The sequence below is a fragment of the Brassica rapa genome, chromosome A08 (genome assembly GCF_000309985.2).
Source record: "Brassica rapa cultivar Chiifu-401-42 chromosome A08, CAAS_Brap_v3.01, whole genome shotgun sequence".
Lineage (NCBI taxonomy): Eukaryota > Viridiplantae > Streptophyta > Magnoliopsida > Brassicales > Brassicaceae > Brassica > Brassica rapa.
The window spans coordinates 3,166,866-3,192,885 of record NC_024802.2 but is presented as its reverse complement, the minus strand read 5'-3'; the positions used below and the strand labels follow the sequence as shown (position 1 = coordinate 3,192,885).

Genomic DNA, 26,020 nt, shown 5'->3' with positions numbered 1-26,020 from the left:
TATATTAAAAATTATTAAATTCAAAAAATAAATCTGCGCTTTCTAAGCGCGGATCAAAATCTAGTATAGGTTTAAAAGACAGCAATGAAAGGCAATTGAGTCAAGGGAAATTTTCATAAATAGACAATTTTTAAGTTTTGGTCACAAAAATAGATTACAAGGAGGAAAATAACCAAAATGTTTCATTTAATAGGTAAAAGGACACTAATACCCTAGATAAAAAAGAAAAAAATAAAAAAAATAAAAATAAAACTTTTGTTTTTGAAATATTTCATTTTGATTTTTAGAGTCTATATTTGTGATAGAAACTTTTTTAGTGCTATCCTAATGTATTTTTCGATATATAAACTCAAAATACCCTATAATTATTTGATATCATTGATTTAATCACGTGCGAGTTTCTACATCTGATCTGACTATATACATACTACTACTGTGATTTGTTACTTCACGTTCGTCCAAACAGAAGTCTTTTTTTTTTTTACACCAAAAATAAAAAAGTCATTTTTTCTCGTTCTTTTCTTTTGGTATCATGTTAAGACATTAGAGCACCATTAACACAAAGGGAGGGGAGCATGGTTCTAAAACTTTTTTTTATTATTAATTTTTTGTTTTATCCGATTTTTTTTTTAAAAAAAAAATTAAAAATAGACCAATCGTGGGCCGTCACGTGTTAGTGGGGCCTGCGAAAAGTGGCAAAACCCTCAGACACTCGCCTCTTGCGGAAGAGGTAGAAGAGGCAAGTTTTAATTAATTGTGAGACCCACATGATTTTAAATTATTTTTTTCTTGAAGAGGCAGCCTTTAGAGGTGCCGTTAATGCTGCTTTAAAGAGCATTAGGGCATCTCCAATGTAACTCTATTTTTTCCTCTATAATTTACATAAAAATAGAGTAACTCTATTATAGTGTAACTTTTGCTCCAATGGTGTTACTCTATAATAGAGTTACTCTATTATAGAGTGAAATATAGAGGAATGTCATATTTTACTCTATATTTGGAGTGAAAAAGTGACATTCCTCTATATTTCACTCTATAATAGAGTAACTCTATTATAGAGTAACACCATTGGAGCAAAAGTTACACTATAATAGAGTTACTCTATTTTTGTGTAAATTATAGAGGAAAAAATAGAGTGCCCTTGGAGATGGTCTTAGCATCAAAGGTTCATAAAGAAAGTTCTCACACATCCAAAAATTTTTTTTTTTTTATAATAATAAAAGCTGGTGAACTCGTCTCGCTGGGGTGCTTCCGGATGAACCCGGGTCATTACTGTTTCACGGATCCACGCTACATGGTGGCCCGTTATTGGTCGGCATATTTTTTTTTTTAAATCAAACAAAAAAAATAAAAAAAAAATTAATAAACAATTAAACCTGTGAACCCAACCCCAGTTTATTGATGCGCATGCTCTAAGGGCGTTTAAAAAAAAAAAAAAAAACAAGGCTGGTTATCCATTATTATTTAACCGGACTGTAGTTCATCTTCCTCTTACTCAACTTTTGAGAAACAATGGTCGATGAGTTTCAAAACTGCTTCATCTTTATTCTGCTCTGCTTCTTCACAGTTTTCTGTTACTCTGTCTTGTTCTGCAGGAAGACAAAACTTGAGGTTGATTTTCCTCCGAGCCCTCCCTCTCTACCTGTCATCGGCCATCTCCACCTTCTTCTCTCTGCAGTATCCCACAAGGCTTTTCAAAATATCTCCAGCAAATATGGACCTCTTTTGTATCTCCGACTTTTCAGTTTTCCCATAGTTCTTGCCTCATCTGCCTCAGTAGCCTACGAGTTATTCAGGACGCATGATGTAAACGTCTCGTCTCGCATGCCTCCTATCACGATCGAGTCTCTCATCTTTGGATCTTCCGGTTTCGCCTCTGCTCCTTTTGGAGATTACGCCAAGTTCATGAAGAAGCTTCTAGCCACGAGGCTTTTTCGAACACAGGCAATCGAGAACCTACGAGGTGTCCGTGCAGAGGAGCTAGAGCGATTTTATTTGAATCTGTACGATAAGGCGGCGAAGAAAGAGAGCGTTGAGATTGGTGAGGAAACGATGAAGTTTACTAACAACATGATCTGCAGGATGTGCATGGGGAGGAGCTGTTCCGTGGAGAATGGTGGGATAGAGAGAGTCAGGGAACTGATTATCAAGTGTTTTGCCATGTCCAAGAAGCTTTTCCTTGCAAACACATGTCTTACTTGGCTCGAGAAGCTTGGAATCTCACCATTTAAGAAGGAGATAATGGATGTTTCTCACGGGTTTGATGAGTTGTTGGAGAGGATTCTTGTGGAGCATGAAGAGAGACCGGAGCAGGATCAAGATATGGACATGATGGATTTGTTGTTGGAAGCTTCTCGAGAGGAAAACGCAGAGTATAAGATCACTAGGAAGCAGATCAAGTCATTGTTCGTGGTAAACTAAATCCTCTTTCACATCATTTTTTTTGTTAATAAGAGGTTTCAGTCCCTTCCAACGGGACTTAAACCTATGATCCTTTAGACACCTACTGATATAATCTAAGAATTTTAGCCACTATGCCAACTCTTGGTTGGTTTTCACATTACATTATATAAAAGGTGTGTTTTCGATGTGTTAAATGCTAATTCTAACTAAGAAACTGCAGGAGATTTTTATGGCAGGCATAGACACTGCAGCACAGGCAACGCAGTGGACAATGGCAGAGATCATTAACAACCCAAAAATTCTTGAGAGATTAAGAGGGGAAATTGATTTGGTTGTAGGAAAAGCAAGATTGATTCAAGAAACGGATATACCTAACCTCCCCTATTTGCAAGCAGTGGTAAAAGAAGGGCTAAGATTGCACCCACCCGGACCGTTTCTGGTTAGAAGGTTCCAAGAAAGTTGTAAGATCAAAGAGTTTTATGTACCGGGGCAAACAACCCTTCTTGTTAATGTTTATGCTATCATGAGAGATCCTGATTTGTGGGAAGATCCTGATGAGTTTAAGCCAGAGAGATTTTTATCTTCAAGATCATCAGAACAAGAGGAGGAGATAAAAGGGCAAGCATTCAAGTACATTCCTTTTGGAGCCGGAAGAAGAGGATGTCCTGCAGGAAATCTCGGTCCTATCTTTGTACGAATTGCAGTTGGAATGATGGTGCAGTGCTTTGACTGGAGAATCAATGGACATGGTGAGATTAGCATGGAAGAGGTTATTGCAGGAATAAGTCTTACCATGGCTCATCCGCTTAAGTGCACTCCAGTTTCTCGACTCAGCTCGTTTAGCCTTTGATGGGCAGTGTCCGAGTTTGTGATCCCGAAGGTCAACCAATGGTTCATCTTCTTCATTGTATTTATCTCTTTGGTTTAATGATGAGTGAATTGTATCTCGTTTCTGAGCTGGGTTTAGATTCCTATTATCTAAACTTCTGGTTGCTAAGGTTTATCATTTTCGTCCAGTTCTGATTTCTCTAACATGGTCTCATCGAGAAATTATAATATATACTTATCACTGTTGCAGGTGAGCTTCACTCCTAGCCAAATCCGTGGGGTTTGAGCTTCGTTTGCATGCTCTATAGCTTGAAAAAAATACTTCCATGGGAATATGGTTAGTTTTAAGTTAAAAATTTAATAGTTACATAAAGTTTATGTGTATATAGTATAAATATATTAGGTTTAGTTTTTAGTAAAAACTTGAAAACGTTCTGAAGACAGTGTTTTTAAAACCGGACCGGAAGTTTAACCGGATAAATTTTGGGTCACGGTTTAATATGGTTCGACCGGGTCAAACCTGGTTCAATAATCTGGTTTAATATATTTTAGTGTATAAATTTAAAAATAATGTTATTAAATATGATATATATAATTAAAATATAAATAAATTTAAAACATAATATATTATAATTATAAACTAATTTTAAGTTTATATGGATCGTTTACAGATTTTTGATAGTCTTAATGGTTTTATCAGTTTAATAACTCTGTAATCGAATCCGGCTACGTGACCAGTTCATGGTCGAACCAATTATTAGACCCAACCCGGCTATGCAACAGGTTCATGGTTGAACCCGATTCAACCATCGGGTCGGTCCGGTTTTAAAAACACTGGTTTGAGGTTTAGATTTAAAGTTTAGTATTTTGTTATAAGGTTATGATATATGATATATGATTTGGGGTTTGCGGGTAAGTTGGAGATTAAGTTTGAAATATTTAGATTTTTGTTATTGATATTTAAGTTTTGGTGTTTAAGTTTAAGGTTTAAAGCTAAAACTAGAGATTGACCTGCACATCGCACGGATATTAGTTTCTACATTTTTATACATTGATATTTGTTTTTCATAACTAGTGTTATATATTTTAAATGAGTTGTAATATAACTAATTTTATTCAAAATACATGTACCGAATCGAGTAATATGGTTATTTTCGGTACAAATATCCGAACTCGTTTTAGATACATTTGTTATTTAGATATTTTTAGGTTCCTATACATCAGACTCGAACTCATCCAGATCTGAACTCATCCAAACCTAGAAGGATCCAACTCAAAATCACACATAAATTAATAATACTCCAGCAGGGCTTAATTTAAAAAAAAAACGATACTAAAAAAGAACAACTCGTATGTTCATGTCTAATTGATTTTATAAACAAATAAAAATGATTTTTTTTCTGTGTGTTTGGCTAAATTAAGTGAAATAGAAAGAGTCCTTTATTTAGTAAAATAATTATATGGAGTGAAAAATTAAGTGACAATAAATGTAATACATTTTAATTATTTTGATTTAAGTTATTATTTATATTCACAAAAATATGTTTTTGAATTTTTTTTTGGCTACGTAATTTTCTACAGATTGAAAGTAAAATTTAAATAAAAAGTTATAGTAAAACAAACTAAACCGAACATTTAACCTTATGCAAAATCCATCTATTTTATATTTGTGATTTTATAATTGGCAGAAAGTTAATTTTGATTAACTAATAAATAAAAAAATGCACTATTATTATGGTAATATAATTAATGATGTGATGAGGTAATATAGTTAATGAAATTGTTAAACTGAGTGAAATATGAAAATATAATTAATGTAATTATATTAATGAAATTACTAAAAAGACACTATACTTCTTTTTATATTTCTATACATATCTCCAAACAATTCTCATTTTTATTTTTCCGTCTGATATTTATATTAACCAAAAACATATGTTACAAGCAAAGCCAAAGAATGGCCCACACAACAAAAACTAGATACGAAAGCCCACAAGCGGGCAACATATAAACATAAGGGCAAGGCCCAAAGAAAGCCTAGTCAATCCCCACCGAAAGAAAACACGTAAACCAACATGTCGACACAAGAAGAGACACGCGTCGAACATCAAAACTCGTCGGCTAAGGGTCTGACTGGTTTAAACGCAACGGTTGCGATTGCGGCTGCGGGCGTTTGCGGATGCGGGTGGTTGCGGTTTCTAGCGGTTTTAAGAGATTTGTACGACTGGTTCTGCGGTTAGAAATTGGTGCGTTTGCGGGATACTTATGACTGGTTAACTACCAAATACAGCAGCGGTTAAATAATAAATTAACAATATTTACATTTTATATAATTATAAAAATATCAAAAATCATAATATTATAATAAATATGTAAATTATATTTTCAAAGTTATAGTTTTAAATTTTTTAAATTATAGAAAATATTTTTATTTTAAAATTTTATAATATTAATTAAAATATAATAGATATATTTTAGTTTTTTTATAATTCCATTTTAAAAATTTTATTTTTATTTTTATTTTTCTATTTATATGGTTTTTAAAAAAAAAAGAAAAAAAAATTATCCTCCCGCAACCGCCCGCAACCGCAAACGCTAGCTGGAACCAGCTTTTGATTTTAAGAGGTTCGGAGCGGTTTGGAGCGGTTTGAAGCGATTTGTAGCGGTTTGTATGATTGTTTCGAAACGCTGTCAACCGCTACCAATCGCAAAAGCTGCGTTTGCGGGTGATAGCGGGAAAACCAATCAAACTCTAAGTCGCCGCTGTCTTCACCAGCATGCAAATCGCCAGTGTAACAATTCTCATTTATACTAATATTCATGTGTTTTAAAATGTACTTTAATTTTAAGAATATAGATAAGAAAAATAAAGTTTTAGGGGTTTAAAAGTGTTTAGGGCATGGTTTAGGGTTTCAAATAGTTACAAAAATTTGTGGCAAAATAGCGACAAAAAAATTGTGATTAAAAATCATGACTAAAAGATAATTTTTTGATCAGGCATGAATAATTTTGTGACTAAAATGTGCAAAAAGATATTTCTTTTTTCCAAATTAGCTAAGACTAGGTGTTTTGTCCGCGATGCGGGCTTAGGGGTGTCAAAATGGGTCATGACCCGTGGGTTGATCCAACCCAATTTGACCCATTAACCCAAATGAACTGTTTATTTTTGATCCAATGGATTAATGGGTTAAAAGGTTAATGGGTTAACAGGTTAATGGGTTAACAAGTTAATGGGTTTATTGGGTTGGGTTAATTCTGACCTATTTTGTTTTCAATTAAAAAAAAACATGAGTAAACTCAATTCTAAGGTTTGATAAAATTGAAAAATCATGAGTTTCTCTAAAGTCCAATCATTTATTCGGTGGTATTTCCCGCCAAAACGTGTTTTCCCGCCAAAACTACAAAACAAGTTTTCCCGCTAAAACTGCAAAACTCGTTTTCCCGCAAAAACACAATTTTCCGCCAAAACTGAAAAACCAATTTTCCCGCAAAAACACATTTTCCCGCCAAAACCGCAAAAACCCATTTTCCCGCCAAAACCGCAAAAACACATTTTCCCGCCAAAACCGCAAAAACGCATTTTCCCGCCAAAACCGCAAGAAACGTGTGTTCCCGCCAAAACCGCAAAAACACATTTTCCCGCCAAAACCGCAAAAACGCATTTTCCCGCCAAAACCGCAAAAACGCATTTTCCCGCCAAAACCGGAAAAATGCATTTTCTCGCCAAAACCGCAAAAATGCATTTTCCTGCCAAAACCGCAAGAAACGTGTTTTCCCGCCAAAACCACAAAAATGCATTTTCCCGCCAAAACCGCAAAAACGCATTTTCTCGCCAAAACCGCAAAAGCGCATTTTCCCGCCAAAACCGCAAAAACGCATTTTTCCGCCAAAACCGCAAAAACCCATTTTCTCGCCAAAACCGCAAAAACGCATTTTCCGCCAAAATCGCAAAAACGAATTTTCCCGCCAAAACCGCATTTTTCTGCCAAAACCGCAAAAACGCATTTTCCCGCCAAAACCGCAAAAACCCATTTTCCCGCCAAAACCGCAAAAACGCATTTTCCGCCAAAACCGCAAAAACACATTTTCCTGCCAAAACCGCAAAAAAGCATTTTTCCGCCAAAACCGCCAAAACCGCAAAAACCCCATTTTTCCGCCAAAACCGCAAAAACCGCATTTTCCCGCCAAAACTGGGAAAACTCACTTTCCCGCAAAAATGCTATTTTTCGCCTAAAGCACAAAAAACATTTTATCATTTTGATCAACTTGGTCTTAACTTAAAAATAATTTATTATAAAGATATTGGATCGATGGGTCAACCATTAACCAATCTAACCTATTTAATTTAATGGGTCATGGGTCAACCCAACCTATTTAATAAATGGGTTGGGTTGACCCATGACCCATTAACCGTAAACTGCAGCGGGCTTAAACATTTTCATTATTTTTAAAATTTTCTTTGTACACTATATTCATTACACTAAAATAAAGAGAAAAAGACTAGAATAGCACTAAACCAAGTTTATGTTCCCAAAGTAGCACTCAAGGTTCAAAGTCACAAAAATAGGTTTCATTAAAGAGGTAAATATACACTTATACCCCTTGGGTTAATTAATCCAAACCTTAGGGTTTAGAGTTAAGGGGTGGGGTTTTGGAATTAGGGTTTAAAATTTTATAAAAAAAAAACTAAAATAAAAAATAAAAATTTTAAAAACAGTTTCAAAAAGTATTTTTAAATTATAAAAAAAAATTTGAAAAAAAAAATTTAAAAAAAAAATTGAAAAAAAAAAATTATAAAAATTTCGAATCTGAAAACATATAATCTGAAACTATAAAAAAAAAAAATCTTTTTTTTCATTTTTTTTATTTTTATTTTATTTATTTTTATTTATTTTTGTTTGTTTATTTAATTTTAAACCAAGGGTATTAGGATATTTTACCCTTTAATGAATGTCATTTTTGTGACTTTCTCCTTCTAGTGTTATTTTTGAGACATAAACTTCAAAAAGTGTTATTATTGACAATTGCCCTAAAATAAATCTTAAAATAACTTAATATTATATTTTTAATTGTATAATTAAAAAATTATTTGATTAATATTTAAATATATAATTTATATTTTTTAACTTTTTACTAAAATACTTTGTGAGATAACAATACAATATATAGATATAAATTATCTTCCTTTTTAATTATATTTTTAGATTTTGGATAATTCAATATTATATTTTTAATTATATAATTAAAATTTTTATTTGATTAATATTTAGTTATATAATTCATGTTTTAAACCTTTTACTAAAATACCTTTTCAGATAACAGTACAATATATACAGAAAATATCTCTTTTTAAATTATATTTTCAGATTTTAGATAATTTTTACTATTATTAATTTTAATCAATTATCTAATCAAATAAATTAAAATTTAGTTTTTATTTTTTAATTTAGTTATACATTTTATTCATTATACCGATATTAACCACTCTAACTTTTAACGTGAGAGTTCGATTTTTAAATATATAATTTATATTTTAAGTTTTTACTAAAATACTTTGTGAGATAACAATACAATATATATATAGAAATTATCTTCCTTTTTAATTATATTTTTAGATTTTGGATAATCCAATATTCTATTTTTGATTATATAATTAAAATTTTTATTTGATTAATATTTAGTTATATAATTCATGTTTTAAACCTTTTACTAAAATACTTTTTCAGATAACAATACAATATATACATAAATTATCTCTTTTTAAATTATATTTTCAGATTTTGGATAATTCTTACTATTATTAATTTTAATCAATTATCTAATCAAATAAATTTAAATTTCGTTTTTATTTTGTAATTTAGTTATGCATTTTATTCATGAAGGGTATAAAAGATATTAATCACTCTAACTCTTAACGTGAGAGTTTGATTCCAAAACTTTACTTCGCTAATAATAGTATAGATAGATTTTTTTAATTTAGTTATACATTTTATTCATTAAGGGTATAAACGATATTAACCACTCTAACTTTTAACGTGAAAGTTTGATTTCAAAAATTTACTTCCCAAATAATAGTATAGATAGATTTTTGCCATGTTTTATTCCGTGGTTCATGGTAAAATAATGGCTATTTTTAGTCACGTTTTATTTCGTGGAAATTTTGTGAATTTTTACTACGATTTGCCCACAAATAGCTATGTTTTTCATTTCCTAGTTTAGTTTTTTGCGGCTTTTTAAAATTTGCAACAAAATTTTCGTGGCTATAGCTAATATATTTGGTTTAATGATGAGTGCATTGTAACTCGTTTATGAGTTTTTTTTTTTTTTTTGATTTAACCACAATGTTCGGCGACCGAGATCATCCGACTATTCTGTGGGCCCCAGAAGTGCAATGTTAAATTCTGGTGGCCAACGAGGATCGAACTGCGGATTCACCGTATTGGGGTTATCCCTCAAGTGCCACTAGCCCAAGGTCCGTTGGTTCTCGTTTATGAGTTGAGTATTTATTTCTATTATCTAAACTTGACGTTTCTACGTTAATGAAGGTTTATCATTTTCTTCCAGTTCTGATTTTCTAACATTTTCTGGTGTAAACGAGAAATTCGTGGTCTCATCCGGAAATCTTTTTTTTTTTTAGACTAGAAATTCTGGTGTAAACGAGAAATCTTATAAATTATAACAATTTGATACAAAGGAAGATTTCTGGTGTAAAATTTTAGTATAAGTCTAGAATCAATTAACATCACTTGCAAAATAATCAAAATAAAATTACACATAACGAATTATGGTAACTAACTGTCAAAGAATAATAATATTTGATCAATTATTCTAATATACTTATAGAAATCACACATTATAATTATAGAAAGAATAATGATGTTTGATCAATTATTTTAATTATTATTTGATGGTAACTAATAAGTATATAATAATTATATTTATATATGTATATAATAATTATATTCATATATAAGTATATAATAATTATGATGTAGTATGTAGTTGATACATGCTTTATAAATCATTCTATAAAGATTTATAAAAAAATTAAAAAATTTATTATCATGGTTTACAAAATAATTTTATCAGAATTTTAAATTTTTTTTATAAGAACTTATAAATTATTTATAATAAAAAATTAGAAAATTTGGAGAATGATGATAAAATTACAATAGAAAATTGTAATATATGTAATAAAAAGGTAATGTGATAATTACATATCAATATAAATGATTGATTATTGCAATGTACACCAAAAATATATATATGTTAGTCGTCCAATATAAAAACTTGAAGATTGGAAGGATTATATTCAACGGAACATGTGAAAATTTCGCAATTATAACATGTTTTGTGTTTAAGTCTAAGAGACCATAATATAGTAGATAAGGTATGTCGATTATTGAAAAAGGATTTTAAGATTGTTTTTTGGTTCATTGATTGTATTGTTTTTGTTATTATTTAGGGAGATACAGTTATATTTGAAAAAAATATATGTAATAAATTTAGGAAGACATTAGCAATGCGTAGTAAAATATTGTAAGAAGAAATAAATGATAATGAGAGAAATAAGAAGAGACTAAAAAGATAAGTACGAAGAAGATGTATAATATGTGTTGAAATAATTAATGTTAATCCACTGTTATTTTTATTACTAAATATTTATCAATTATTTTTTGTTAAACTTATGAAAACTTTGGAAATGAGAATTAATATTTTGCATCAAAGTTAAATGAGGTGATAGATAAGATAATGTCATGATTATAAAATACTTAAAAATATTTTTTTTGGTTCACCTAATCATGATTTTATTAATCATTTGATCAAATTCTATGTAAAATAAATATTTTTTATCGACATAGATTAATATTATTGAATTAACACTAAATCTCACGTTTCCAAAAATGCAGCACTGAAATTTTAGATTTTTAACTATTATTCAAATTTTATAGCTTGTTAATATATATATATATATATATAATATTTATATCTGCGAATTTGTGTACAACCACCTAATTCTAATATAAATGTCATAATCTAGCTGATTCTAATATTTTTAATGAACAGCATAATTATTGGTTGAGATGTCTTGTTAATCTCTCCCAGTTAATTATTAACAAAACCACATGATGGTGACAGAATAATCACATTCACATGTGACACTCTACAATAATACATGTAGACTGACACACAAATCTTTTGATTAATGTGAAAACTTAACATATAATTAAATACGCATGTGGAGAAGATCTCTTAATAATGTTGATATGATCTCATAGAATAACGTATCATGCCATAAATATACAACAGCCAATTCAGGCAAACCTTTGTGACTAAAGCCAATTTTCTAGTTGGATGTGATTCAACCATAGTTGTATTATTCCTCGAGTTGTTTATTATTCAGCTTATCTCATATAATTATTCACTCACATGATTGTTTTTATTATACAAGTTTAGTTAGTTAAATGCTCTATCAAGAAATGAAACTTGATACAAAAATTCATGCTAGCAAATCACAATAAGTTGTTTTTGTTTATCTGTTAACATTGTCTTCTTATCTCCTAAATTTAATAAATCAAAGCCATTTAGTGGTTGATAGAACAACCAAATGAACATGCTGCACCGAATATACATGCTGATGTACACATTTTTATTTCATATGAACGCATGGTATATTATATACGTATAATATGTTATTATTGTGTTGTGTATAAAACTTCTTAAAAAAACTATATCAGGACAGAACATAGACAATCATCACGTAAGAAAAACGTCTAAGTTGATTCGTTTTGTCGATCACTATTAGATTATTCCTCAAGTTGGTTATTTCTCACTTAACTTCGTTTGACTAAACAGTTCATATGGGTTTTGTACATTAACCTAAAAGATATAAAATATAAAATGAAATAAATAGTTGGGAATAGTAAGTTGCAGAGCGTATGCTAATTAATACCACAGTTTTAATTGTTTAAGCTCATTATAAATGCACATTAAATCTACAGATACAAATGTTGAAAACAATTTTACGAGAATAAATTCAAGCTAAGACAAAAGAAAAAAAAGTTTTTTTTTCTCAAGCTAATCAGAAAAGTAAAAAATACAGATATAAGCAATGAAAGAATAAGGTGAGAAACTATAAATTGTACGAATTCAAATCATAAATGTTGATAATTTAGGAAATCAGTTAAGAATATTCTAGAATTTAAAACACGAATTTATAATATTTCCACTTCTGTGGTTCCAAGCACTATGTTTAACAATCTAGGAAACTAAATCTCATTGAACATAGTTGATTAGACGTGTATTAAGTTTTGGTTTCGATAGGTTCACGAAATGCAATAAATCAACTTATGTTTCCTAAGAAAACTTTACTCAAATAGTTTTAAGTAATCAAATCAATTCCCAGTGCATTCAGTTAATCTTTTTTTGAACTACCATATTTCATTAAGAAGAGACTCTAGGCCTGAGCCCACGTAGAGTTTTCATTACATAAGGAAACCTTAGCTAAACAACCTGCATGCCTATTTTGATTTCTAGGGATAAAAGAAAAAACACATAAATTAAAAAAAAAAGACGATAGAGTTTCGATATCCAAAAGAATTCTATGGAGATTCTTTGGTTTGATGACCGAAACAATGGGTCTGATGAAGCCAAGGGAGTCTGATCTAAGCCAGACTTTAGTGATGCCAAGATGAATGACATGCGTGAGTGCCACACGGACCGCTAGCCCTTCAGCTACCATCACCGACGCCACATACGTTTGAAATTGGGCTCCAAAGCTGTCGGGCATAGTGGAGTCGTTCTGTCCTGAGAAAACCCATCCAAGACCCGCCGATTTGGAGACCGCCTTCCGAGCTGCATCCGTGTTACAAAGGATCGCCTCCGTGGGAATCGGGAGAGTTAGCGGTAAAGCCTGATCCTTTTGTTGTTGCTAGTCGATTCCAAACTTAATTGGACCATCGTCCACTCTTGTGCTCATGTGATGGCTTTTGTAGCAACATCTGTAGCTAATGTCTGTCGTGATTCGAATAGGAACTGGTTACGTTATGTCCAGAGGGCCCAGATGACCCAGAAGAAGATGTTTCCCGGAACCACCACTGGGGGGGGGGGGGAGACAGATCCATTGTTCCGATATCTCGAGGGCAGAAGCAAATGATGTGCAGTTACTAGAGCAGAACGGTACCTTCAGGGGAACAAGACTCCAAACCTGAGTCGCAAAAGTACATTGTAGGAACAGATGATTCGTCGTCTCCGCCTCTCTACAATACACGCAAGTGGTGTTGCTTAGTACCCCTCTCCTTTCTAATTTGGAGCCAGTTGGGATCGCCTCATGTAGAATTTTCCAGATAAGTAGCTTTATCTTTGGGAGGCACTCCACATTCCGCACAGATTTCTTCCGTTGATAGGCGTTATGATCTCATGTTGTGGAATGTTTTCTATTGCAAATTCAGATGCTGCCGCGTAGCCAGATTTTTCTGAGTAAGCTCCAGATGCGACAGGGTACCAAAAATAGGAATCACTTCCCCCAGTTAGGCTCAGTCTCAATACCAGGATTTCCTCTGCTAGCTCAATTAAAGTTTTTCGTATCTTTTTAATGTTCCAATCTCCTGTACCGCGTGCGATAAGATCTGACACATAGAGATCAGATTCATCTTCTCTAACAGGTCCCATAGGAAGCATTGCAGTTTCAGATGAAATCCAAGAATCACCCCCACACCTTTATGGTCGTTCCATCTCCAATTAACTTCCCCAAGTGTTCAACAAGCAAGTCTCTTCCTGCTAGAATTCCTCTCCAACCGTGAGATATCGATGTTGAGGGTTTCACGCGGAGGATATTATCATTTTGGCAATACTTTCCTAGCATGACTCTCGCCAACAAACAATCGGGGTTAGTTAACATTATCCATGGTATCTTAGCTAGTAGAGTAGTGTTGAAACGTTGGATGTCTTTAAACCCCAATCCTCCTGCACTTTTTGGCTTAGTTAGCTTTTCCCAAGACACCCAACACATTTTTTTTCCATCCATTGAATCCCACCAGAATCGAGTCAAAACGTATTGTATCTTTTTGCATAAGCTGACTGGCAATTGGAAGCAGGTCATAGGGAAAGTTGGGATTGCCGAGAGGACTGATTGGAGGAGCGTTAGCTTCCCTGCAGTAGACAATTGTCTGGAAGACCAGGAGAGGGCCCATTGCTGGATCTTATCCACAATGGATGAAAGGAGATCCTTATTGCGACGGCCAAAATGCTCTGGAAGACCCATGTATTTTCCGACTCCACTTTCTCTACTAATATTTAGTATTTGCTTTGCTCTGGCTTTGACCCTTTGAGGTGTTTTTGTAGAGAATGTAATGGAAGACTTATCTGTGTTGATTTTTTGGCCTGAGGCTGCTTCGTTGAGATGAAATACTTCCAACAATTTGGAGCAGCTTCTCTCATCTGATCTTGTGAAGAACATAGTGTCATCAGCAAATAGTAAGTTAGTTATACTTGCACATTTTGTTGCGACTCTAACTCCTGGCGACCATCTCGTTGGGTAAAACTTCGCTGCAGAAGATGAAGATATATGGGGACAAAGGGTCACTTTGTCGAATGCCACGCGGGGGAAAGAGTTTCCTGAGGACTGCATCATTAATTAGGAACATGAATTAGGTGATCAAACAAGTTTGAAACACTATTCCCGAGGACTTTTCCGAGGACGGTATCATATTCATTCAGTTAATCTAAGAACATGAATTAGGTGATCAAATAAGTTTAAGCAATAAGAATAATCCAAGTGAAGAACTCTAATTAAACAATCCTACACATTCATTCTCATCATTTTCTTTGAAATAGTAAAACTTAACTACGAATTCATAACCAAATACACAATGATAAAATTAAAGTCTTCATAATTAGATTAAAGAGATAAAACAAGAGTTTAGAAAGATTTAGGATTTTTAATGCCAAAACCCTCAATTATGTTTCATTCGGGTATAAACCCCCTCAATTATTGATTCAACGTAGAAACCACCCGACTCACTCATCTTAGTGTAACAGCCCGTCCGTCTACATTCACGTTAAAATCTGTAACTTGTCATTAAGTCCAAAACTCAACGTTTTATTTATGACCAAAAACATCACAACATTTGTATCTCTTTTTCATCTCCAAAATCCCCAAATCAAAAAAATTAGGGCTCTTGTAGGTTCTCTCCAATCTTCTTCTTTGTTCAAGTAAGTAGAGTAGTTGTTAGGTTTAGCAGATTCACCAGTTGATATCTAAGTTTGTCCAGCAAAAGAACGAGATTGTGACTTCACCACTTTGGAAACAGGTGGATGATGTTGGGACCTATGTAATGATGTCTGATATATATAAAAGAAGTGTGAAAAGGGAGGAAGCTGCAGAGATGAGGATGAAGATGAAGGAGAGAGGGTTGAAGAAACCGCCTGGTTGCAGTTGGATTCCGTTCGGGTTTCAGACGCATGCTTTTGTAGTTGGAGACTTGTCTCATCCTCAGTTGGAAGCTTTTAATTGGGTTGTAACAGATCTTAGCAACAAAATGAGGAAGAAAAAAAGAACACGACTTCAGCTGTTGAAGAATATGATTCTTACTTCTGGTCTTATAGATTTGAATTCGATCTTTTTACCATTTTATACTGAATATACAATCATTCATTCTTCTTTGTTATATAAGAAAATGTTGAGTAGGTCAGTTTTTTTTAATTCATTTTTCGCCAAATTTGTGACTTGGTGATAGGTTACTCAACACAATAGTTTATGACGTTCAACTTCATGATGTCTGATAACATGAAACTAGCTAGTACGCAAACTCTGTAAGCTACCGTGTTAACACTAATCCTGAATCAAATGTATTGTCAAAGTAAGAAAGTCTAGCCGATGCTAGTGTTGTAATAAAATAAGAGTATAACAAACTGATGTAGCGGAAGCTTCTAGGGATAAGACTAGTGATCCGTTGATTCTTAGAATACCCGAAAAACTAGGATAATTACAAAGATCTTATTTAGTCTAAGAATGCCTAAGATCAATGTCTTCTTAAATTCGTTGAGATCACCAATGATCTACCGAAAACAAGGAACAAAGAGAGAACTCTCAATTTTATTACTCAAATCATCAATTGCATACAAACCTAAGCCTAGACGGCTATATATAATAAAACCATAAAACTCTAAAGCAATAAAGATTATTATCTAAATTTAAAAATAATCAATAAAATAAACAATAAGATATTTAAAAATATTCTAAATACTTATCTGCATCACAAACCTAGCAGAAACTACTATCTCTTGGACGGTTATAACAGTTCAGACATGGACCAAACTCAACAACAACAAGAATAAAAAAGAAAAACAAACCAAAAAAAAGAAGTAAAGAAGATGGCCAAATTAAATGAAGAGAAGAATATTAGAGGGAGATCCATAGTGGGTGAAACGTAAACATGAAAATCTAAAGATAACATGAAGCTTATAAAAAGGCAAAAGAAGAGTAGTCTTAGCACGAGGTAATTTGAAACATCAAAAAAAGTTATAGTGACCTTAAGACGAGACAAAACAAAACAACAAAGTGAAACAACAAAACATGGTTCTAATGACCTTAACCTTAGATAATCCTAAACAAAAAAAATTATAAGGAAACAATTGAGAATATTCTTTTATACACTATTAATCAATTTGATAATTAGTTTAATAAAAAGTATAATATATATTTATATGTACCAGCTTATTTTTCTAAAGATTTTAAAAATCATCTTAATGATGACACGTAAATACAAAACATGTTGTACTGCTCCAATATTAATATATAGGGGATATGGACATATTTTATTCGATCTCGCAAATCCTGGAGATCTCATAACAATGTTAAACAAAAACCATATGAGCTGTTTAGTCAGGTGAGATAACCTGAATAATAAACCACTCGAGGAATAAGACAACTATAATTGAATCACATCCAACTAGAAAATCAGGGAACGAGTGAAGTTCTAGGGCACAAAAAAGTCCTCTCGACCACAAAAAAAGAAAAACCTCTCGACCACAAAAAAAGAAAAACAGTAGCTCCGGCGTACGGCCGCCGCGTGAGCGCGTGTGCCGTCGCCGGACGCATCCCCTTTCTCTCATCTCAGTCTTGCTTTGCTCCTCTGTCGTCTCCCTCCACTATCGTCTTGCTCTGGTTTCTGGTTCTGGGCATCTTCTTCGGTCAAGCCCTCTGCTCGCGAAGAGGTTCAAATCGGCGGCGATGTACTTGTTCTGGAGTCTAGACGCGGTGGTTGGTTGTGGATTCATCGGTGGAGCTCGGATTTTAGGGCTAGGGTTCAGATCGATTTTCAATTTTTGGATCTACCCGTTGGTCTCGTCATCCTGTCTCGGGCATAATGGACCGTTTCTCAGATGGTTAGCTGCAGCGGTTCTGTGGCTTCTGAAGAGACGACGGTGGGTGGCGGCGGTTGGTTTCACGGACCTCTACGGCGTCGTGGTGGTGCGCTCCTTCTCTGCTCAAGCCAGGTGAGCTCTGTTGTTCTGTTGACTCGGAGGCGAGCTGTGGACTGTTGTACGCAGGAGGGTTGGTACACGGTTCTAGTTCCGGTTCGTTAGGGTTCGTGGAGTTTGTTGTCGGGAAGTCGTCTATGGCTTTCTTGTAGCAGCTCGGCGGCTCTTCTCATCTCAGACACCCGGTGTTGTCACTGCCTAGTCCCTTCGTTTAATGGCGACGGCTGTTAATTATGGAGGCTCAACTCTTGGGCGTTTTTCATTCAAATTCTCTACTTGTCACAGGTGGAGTGTATTGCGAGTCACAGGTTTTCGATTGTTTGGTTCTCAAACATCGTCAAAAGGCGTAACAACTTAGTCTCGGTTGTGGCGGTGACCCTTTTGAGTCAATTGCACATCCCAGTGCCGGTTGCTTATCATTTGATTGCGATTGGTAGTGTTCTTGACAGCTTAAGTGCAAGGTCATTAGAGTTTCTAGGCAGTGTTTGATGTCGAGTTCAGGTCCGTCTTTGGCGTCGAAGGCGAGGGTGCAGTGGGGTATGACAGCTCTCCTCAGGTATGGCTGTTCTCATCCCGTCTCTCCTTTGATTGTCTTGCGCTTAGCGACAAGGAAGAATGCAAACTTGGCAAGATCACCGATTCCAGCTACTTCAGGCGACGTCTCGGGGATTCCGGCGTCCGAGGCAACGAGGTAAAACCCACCTCCCCGGGGTTAACGTCAATAGAAGAGAACGGTCATTGGTAGTTTAGTGATTATCGAACTGTCTAGCAGAACGCGCCGGATAGGTGGTGATGCGAAACTAGATTTGTAAAATATTGATCTAGATTATTTTGGTTGTGTCCGGTTTGTATTTCGACTTTGAAGCTTTATATAAAATATATATTAAAAAAAAAAAAAAAAAAAAAAAAAAAAACTAGAAAATCAGCTTTAATCACAAAGGTTTGTCTGAATGGGCTGTTGTCTATTTTTTGCATGATATGTTATTCTAAAAGATCATATCCACATGCGTATGTCATTCTATATTACGTTTCAATATAAATTAAAAGATTTCTGTATCAGTGTACATGTATTATTGTAGAGTGTACATATGATTATTCTGTCACCATCAATGTGGTTTTGTTATTACTCCCATCTAGTGTGTAAAAGATTATTATTTGACCGATCTAGTGTTGCTGACTTGCAGGAAGCCATGCACAAAATTAGAAAATAGTGTATTCGTCATGAGTTATTAATATAAAAATTTGAAATTTTCATCTAAACTTTAGCTTCAAAAGAATAGATCTATTCGATAATTTCACTTAGTTGTGCTCTAACTATACACGTTATTGGCTTTATTTAATCTTATATGATATATAAGAGTACTGCAATGAGGAACCTAGGCTCTAAATATGGATCAAGGCTTCTTCAATATTGGAATCACAGAACTTGAGCAATTATCTGCCATATATAATCTAATCAAGTTGTAGAGCAAAGGTCAAACATCTGAGACTTGAGAGAGATGAGTTTCATGTGGAACGTTGTGTACGTGATCATCGCCTTAGTGATTGTGAAGATCAGCCAGTGGTTGTGGCAATGGTCGAATCCAAACTCCAAGGGAAGTGGCAAACTACCGCCAGGGTCAATGGGTTTTCCAATCATCGGAGAGACGATTGAATTCTTTAAGTCTTCTGGATTGCTTGAGATCCCACCATTTTTCCAGAAGAGGATGCTAAGGTCATACCTATTTTTAATCCCTCGCGTAGATTTTTTCTTATATAGTCTCTTTCCCTAAACATTAAGTTTGCGTTTCCAGGTACGGGCCGTTGTTTCGGACCAACATTTTGGGCTCTAGAACGGTGATTTCAACGGACACAGATGTTATCTTCGAGATATTCCGGCAGGAGAACCAGTCTTTTGTACAAAGCTATCCAGATGTTTTTGTTAAGGTACTTGGAAAAGACAATGTGTTCTTCAAGACAGGAGACGTCCACAAGCATATCAAACATCACTATGCATCTCATTGGCTCGGAAGGTTTGAAGCGAAAGATGATAGGATTTATGAACCGGACCACCCGCGAGCATCTTAGATGGAAGGCTAGCGAGGGCGCATTCAACCTTAGGCACGCTGTTTCAACCGTAAGCTTATACACATCTTAATTAATAAATTAGTTTTGTTTTTGAGTTTCTAATGAATCTAATTTATTATCCTCTCCTCCTTTTGTAGTTGATAGTATCGTACATAACACCGCAGATGATAAGTAACCTAAAACCAGAAACTGAAGCAAAACTTATAGATAATTTCATGGCTTTTAATATTGAGTGGTTTCAGTCGCCTTTCGCGCTATCTACCTGGAATAATCTCTTCAAAGTCCTTAGGGTGAGAGAATGAATTTTTCTTAGAGTTTCCCAATTTTCCTAGCTATATTAATTAGTAACTTGTGTACGAACTTACCCTGTATCCAGGCACGTAAAGAAGCAGCCAAGATAATAAACGTAGCTCTAGAGAGGAGAAAAGATTCAATATTAGAGAAACAAGGAGACTTCCTCGATACATTGCTAGAGGAGATGAAGAAAGAAGGCAGCATTTTTGACCAAGCGTCTATTGTAAACCTCCTATTAAATATTGGGGTCGTCTCTAGAGATACTACCTCTCACGCTACCGCCTTAACCGTCGACTTTATCTCAAAAAACCCAAGAGTGCTTACGGAGCTCCAGGTAATATACATATATATATATACTGTTATAGGTCGAGAAGATATAGTAAATTAGATTGTCTTTCCTATAACATTTTTTTTAGCGAGAGCATGAGGCGATTGTACAAAAGAGAGACGATAAAGAAGCAGGACTTAGCTGGGAGGAATATAAAGACTGCATGCCTTTCACCCGCATGGTAAGAAATTTCGTTTTTTACCATGCATGAAAATTGGGATATATATCCATATATATGATGTCTACGGATCGTGTATAGGTTATCTACGAGTCGCTTCGGCTGGCAAACCTGGGAACCATAATATTTAGAAAGGCTGTGAAAGATGTCGTAATCAAAGGCAAGTTAGAAGTAAAAAGTGAACCACAACTAGCTAGCTACTCATACCCATTCTCCAAAAAGAATATTGATTAGAAGTTGAGATGATATGGGGAAAACATATTTGTAAATATGGCAGGATACACGATTCCAGCGGGCTGGATAGTGGCTGTTGCACCTTCAGTGGTTCACTATAATGCTGAAATCTATGAGAATCCATTGGAGTTTAATCCATGGAGATGGGAGGTATTAATTATATATATAATTATTGTATCTAGCTACCGCACCATTACGAACAAGAATCATGTAGTAGAGTGTCATTTGTATGGCAGGGCAAAGATTTGCGCTCGCCAGGGTCTAAAACATTGATGGTGTTTGGAGGTGGAGCAAGACAGTGTGTAGGATCAGACTTAGCGAGACTTCACTTGGCAATCTTCCTTCACCATTTTGTAACCACTTACGATTTCTCGGTGGTCCAAGAGTGTGAGATATATCGTGTACCATTTCCTTGCTTCACCAAGGACCTGCATATAAACATCTCCCCCAAGTCTCCCAGCTAGGTGAACGCTCCCATCTGAATAATCGGATCATAATAATATAATTCCAATTCTCCTTTCATGCTTTTTTTCTTCTTAATGCAATAACGAATAATCCTGATCTGGGATTATTGGTAGATATGGAGTCTAAAAACTCTTCGAATTTGTAAGCTCGTAACAATGAAATCTCTTGTTAATGTTTTGGTTGACAGCATTCTCCTTTTACTATAGTCTTCTTCAGTTTCTCCTAATTTTTTTGGTTACACTATGCAAAAAAAAAGAAGCTTGTTTCAAATAAACGTTATGCTTTTTTATTTATTTGATCTGATAAACGGGTGATTCGCATTCAACAAACACGTAGTGTTGCCTATAAAATTATATATTTGGATAGTCCAAATTTGACCGTTGTGTGGAAATTTGAAGGAAAGCTATCCCAATTTTTAAGAAAAATATAAAGAAAAAAGCTATCCCAAACTTTAGTCAGTTAATTAGTTTCTTCATTTTATGCATCTATTTTCTATTCTTTTTTTTTCAAAATAATGATAAAAATATGCATATAGATATACGTGGCAGTAATATCGATTAACACTATTATTTAACACCCATCTTTTTACCTTTTTATATTACACATCACTTTATTCTTTTTCCACCTCTATCATTCAACACTCATTATCTTTTATATCACACACTGTTTTTTTTTTTTTGAAAATTCAACACCCAAAATTTTTTGTTCCATTTTTTATGTTTTTGTTTTATAAATACATATCAACAACAAATTAATCTCAATAAAAAATTAGTTTTTCTTACAAAAAAAAATATTTCTCATTTTCAGTTTTGAGTTATAGAATTTTGTTTTGATCTATTTTGTTTTTATTTGTATAAATAAGAGTCTATCAATAAATAATATCAATATTATAGTAAAATTATTTATGTATCCAAATCAAATAAACAAAGTTTATATTTATAGAATACAAAAAATGACAAATTTCGATATGAAAATAAATTATAAAAAAATAAATTTATTACAAGATAATTCATTTGAAATAGTGAGGGTGAATATAAATAACTCCAACAACCAATTAGAATTAACTATTATATTATTCTATATTTATTTTCAAAAAAAAGAGTCTCAGACTAACGTACTATTCAGTTTGATTGGTCAATATCTTTAATGTGGGTCCTACTTTTTTGTTTTTCAACTAGTTGAATCCACTTTCTATTTTTCTTTCTTTCAACATCATCACTGTAAGCATTAAACAATTGAATTATGTTTTCAACTGGCTCATTGAACATAGTCTTAGGTGAGGTCTCCCTTCATTGAAAACATATTACTTTGGATCATCGACATGTATTTTTGTTTCTTTCTATCACTATTCAACAGTAAATTTTATAAAGATGGAATAAACGAACAATTTATATTCTCAAACTAGAACCAAAGGCTCCTTGATTTAAAATTTACTTGGCTGCAATTAGGTTACGGGATATTTTTGACCTGTGTCGTGTGTTCTTTTTTTTTTTAAATTGTTTTTACATTTTTTTTCTTTCTAAAACATTATGGGATTACCTTATTTTTTTATCTTTGAAAAATGGTTTTAATTTATGTTTAATTTTATTAAGGAAATGTTAGTTTTGGGATTATGAAAAATATTATACTATAGGGACAATTTAGTGATAGTTTTATACCATAGGGACAACTATATTGTTTTTTGTTCTGTTTTGGAAATTTTCTCTTATAACTTTAACTTCAAAAAATCATTATTTATAAATGAATCAACTGAGTTTTTACCTTATATATTAATTATTCTAAAGCTATTTTTTAGGCTACACATTATTTTATTTAGAGAGCTTTGGAGATACAAACCAGAATTGATTATGTCTGAGTATAAAACACTTGTTAGATTTAGAGTTTTTCAAAGAATTGATGAATTTCTAAAAATGAATTGTTAGGTTTTCATATCATCTTCACCTTAATTATTCTTTTAGATTTGGATTAATATCATGTAATTAGTAGATGCGAAAGCATTATTGATTGCATGAATTAGTTTTGATATGCTAAAATGCCTATCTGCAAAGAGATCTGATTTAAAGATTTAGTTAACTTATCAAACATGTTCTTTCTACTTGTCTGAACTGATTGAATCTACAAAAAGATTTGAGATTCTAGGAACTAGACATACATTATCTCTGAAACGAAAGTTGATTGATTTGATTAATGTGATTTGAATTCGAGAACAATTATTCATAAACCTTTGACAATTATTTGATATGCAATTCTGATTTCTTGCAAACTTCCCTGAGTCTAACGCTTTTCTCCATCACTTACAACCGTCTTATTTAATGTACTTTATTGTATTACAACTACTGTTGCCTAGCTTAATTCAAAAACCATAAGGCTATGGTGTGATATGAATCTTTGTGGATTCGATTCCTAAGTACTGCACTACATCTCTAAAACTATAGAGTAGCTCAACGGTAAATTTGAGCATATCAAATTTTGGGACCATTGCGAGGGACTCTTAATTCACCATTAGATTTGGTGTTAGAATTTTGCTAGATTTTTTTTTTGTTTACTTACTATCTTTTCTTGTGTTTCAGGTGCATGCAAAAACAACAAGGAAACACAACTTTTGAATCTTTCAAATCAGGAGCAACTTGAGTTAGCATGAACAAGAAAGCTAAAAGACCAGTGTCGACCGACACCCTTAAAGAGACAATCGATAACAAGCAGAAAGGAGTATCTGAAGAACATTGATGGTTAATACGGTTGGGTTAGTGCCTGAAGAATATTGAGTTCTACACGACCAAGAGGGTCATACATGCAATGAAGCAAGGTAGAACATTGATGTTGTCGGGAATATGATTGCTGAGACAGTTGATGCTTGGAATGTGATTGCTGAGATAGTTGTTGCTAAGAATGTTGGGAATGTTGGAGCTGCTGTTGGGAGAACACTTGGACATTATAAAAGGCATGATCAGTTCTATGCTAACAAGTCTACAATTTGACCTCCACCATTCTAGAGGAATGACTATGAGCTGAAACCCATGTACTACACTTATGTGGGTCAGCACCCTTTTCACTTTCTTCCTCATGAATATCCTATGGACCATCGGACAGGTTTGAGGATCTAGTTTCAAGCATCAAGCTAAATGGAGTCTTTGAAGACTACTTTTTCTACAAGTTGTTCTCATACTCTCTTCCGTGGGATGCAGCTTATTAGCTCAAGCAACTGCAGCCATGATCTTTGACTACATGGAATGACACCAAGAATGAGTTCTTGAACAATTTTTTTGACGATGCAAGGTCCGAAGAACTGAGAAATAAAATCTCTACATTTTTTTCAGGGTCCTACTCAAGCATTCGAGATATTTTGGGTCAGATTTAAAGCTTACCAAAGAAACTGTTCACACCATGGTTTCAGCGATGATTACCTTATGGGTATCTTTTTCAGGGACATTGATTGGAGGAGGTATCAGATGGATTTAGATGGTGCAAGTGAAGAAAACTTCAATACCAAGAGTCCTGAAAAAATAGCTAAGTGACTCATAAAAAACTTGGTACTAGCAACAATACCAAAAATGTATATATATATATTTTTTTTTTCAATACCAAGAATGTAGAGAAGCTCTACGATGCCGTTAATTTGCTTTTATACTTTCAGGTACTAGCTACCTACTTTTTATTTAATTAATCTATGAGTCTTATATTGGACCGATCAAGTTAAGTTTAAGTCACAACTCTCACATAATAATGTTAAAATGGTAGAGCAAGAATGGAAGTTTAGCTGTGTGGGAGCCTGCTCATGGGAATACTTGGCTTGAGGCTATGCTACTTACAATTTATTTGTCTTTATAATATATTATATTTTGTTTGGAAATGTGATCAAACTGCAATTTGTATTAATGTAGTGTAGTGGCTGAGTCCCGTGGAGTTTGCCTAAGACACAGTCGTCGAGCTAGAGTAAACTCTTACATATTTCTAACATTTTTGAAAAATCTTGGGTCGGGCTTTACTTAAAAAAAAAAACTGAACTGTGTTGTCATATCCGATATCTTTTAGGTATCTTGAATTAATGTACAGCGTCCGCAATAGTAGCGCTGGTTCGGTTCTTGGAAATGTTTCCAGGCCACAGAAAAGAAGAAGTCGAGAGTTTTATAAGAAAGGGCATCAAATACATTGAGAGTTTCCAAAGGCCAGACGGTTCATGGTATGGAAACTGGGGCGTGTGCTTCATCTTTGGGACCTTTAATGCGGTCCGAGGTCTCGTTGCCGCAGGCAAGACTTACAGTAACTGTGATGCTATCCGTAGAGCGGTTCGGTTCCTTCTAGATACACAAAACACAAAACACAGAAGGTGGATGGGGTGAGAGCTATCTCTCTTGCCCCAATAAGGTATAAAAAAAATCTCTCAAACTCATAGTCTTCTTCTTAATAAAATGTCAACAATGGAAGGAGTATATATATAATATGTTGGCCTAAAAAAGTGCGATTATATATCCTGACTTAATTAATGGTACGGTGGGATGCATAAATATACCCCTTTGGAAGGAAACAAGACGAATGTTGTGAATACAGCACAAGCAATGATTGGTCTAATTATGGGTGGTCAGGTTATAGTGAAACTCATCAACCAGGATTAACATGACATATATATTTGCTACGCACTTACTTCCTACAGTTTTAAATAAAGAAAATAAAAAATGTTATTTTCAGATGGAGAGAGATCCAAGACAAAAATCCATCTCTCTACTTTTAGAGAGAGGATT

General features: G+C 33.8%; 2 protein-coding genes and 1 pseudogene across 2 annotated transcripts; 2 read left to right on the top strand and 1 right to left on the bottom strand.

Annotated features, from left to right (window-relative positions):
* The first annotated feature begins 1,046 nt into the window (after positions 1 to 1,046).
* LOC103832994 (cytochrome P450 705A12) lies at positions 1,047 to 5,287 on the top strand. Its single transcript, XM_009109099.2, has 2 exons — positions 1,047 to 2,412; positions 2,624 to 5,287. The coding sequence occupies exons 1-2, from the start codon at positions 1,513 to 1,515 to the stop codon at positions 3,251 to 3,253; spliced, it is 1,530 nt and encodes a 509-aa protein (XP_009107347.1). The 5' UTR covers positions 1,047 to 1,512; the 3' UTR covers positions 3,254 to 5,287.
* An 8,649-nt stretch (positions 5,288 to 13,936) lies between these two features.
* LOC117127380 (uncharacterized mitochondrial protein AtMg00310-like) lies at positions 13,937 to 14,494 on the bottom strand. The gene has a single exon (XM_033277526.1). The coding sequence runs from the start codon at positions 14,492 to 14,494 to the stop codon at positions 13,937 to 13,939; it is 558 nt and encodes a 185-aa protein (XP_033133417.1).
* A 4,674-nt stretch (positions 14,495 to 19,168) lies between these two features.
* Positions 19,169 to 22,644, top strand: LOC103832993 (annotated as a pseudogene).
* The last annotated feature ends 3,376 nt before the right edge of the window (positions 22,645 to 26,020 follow it).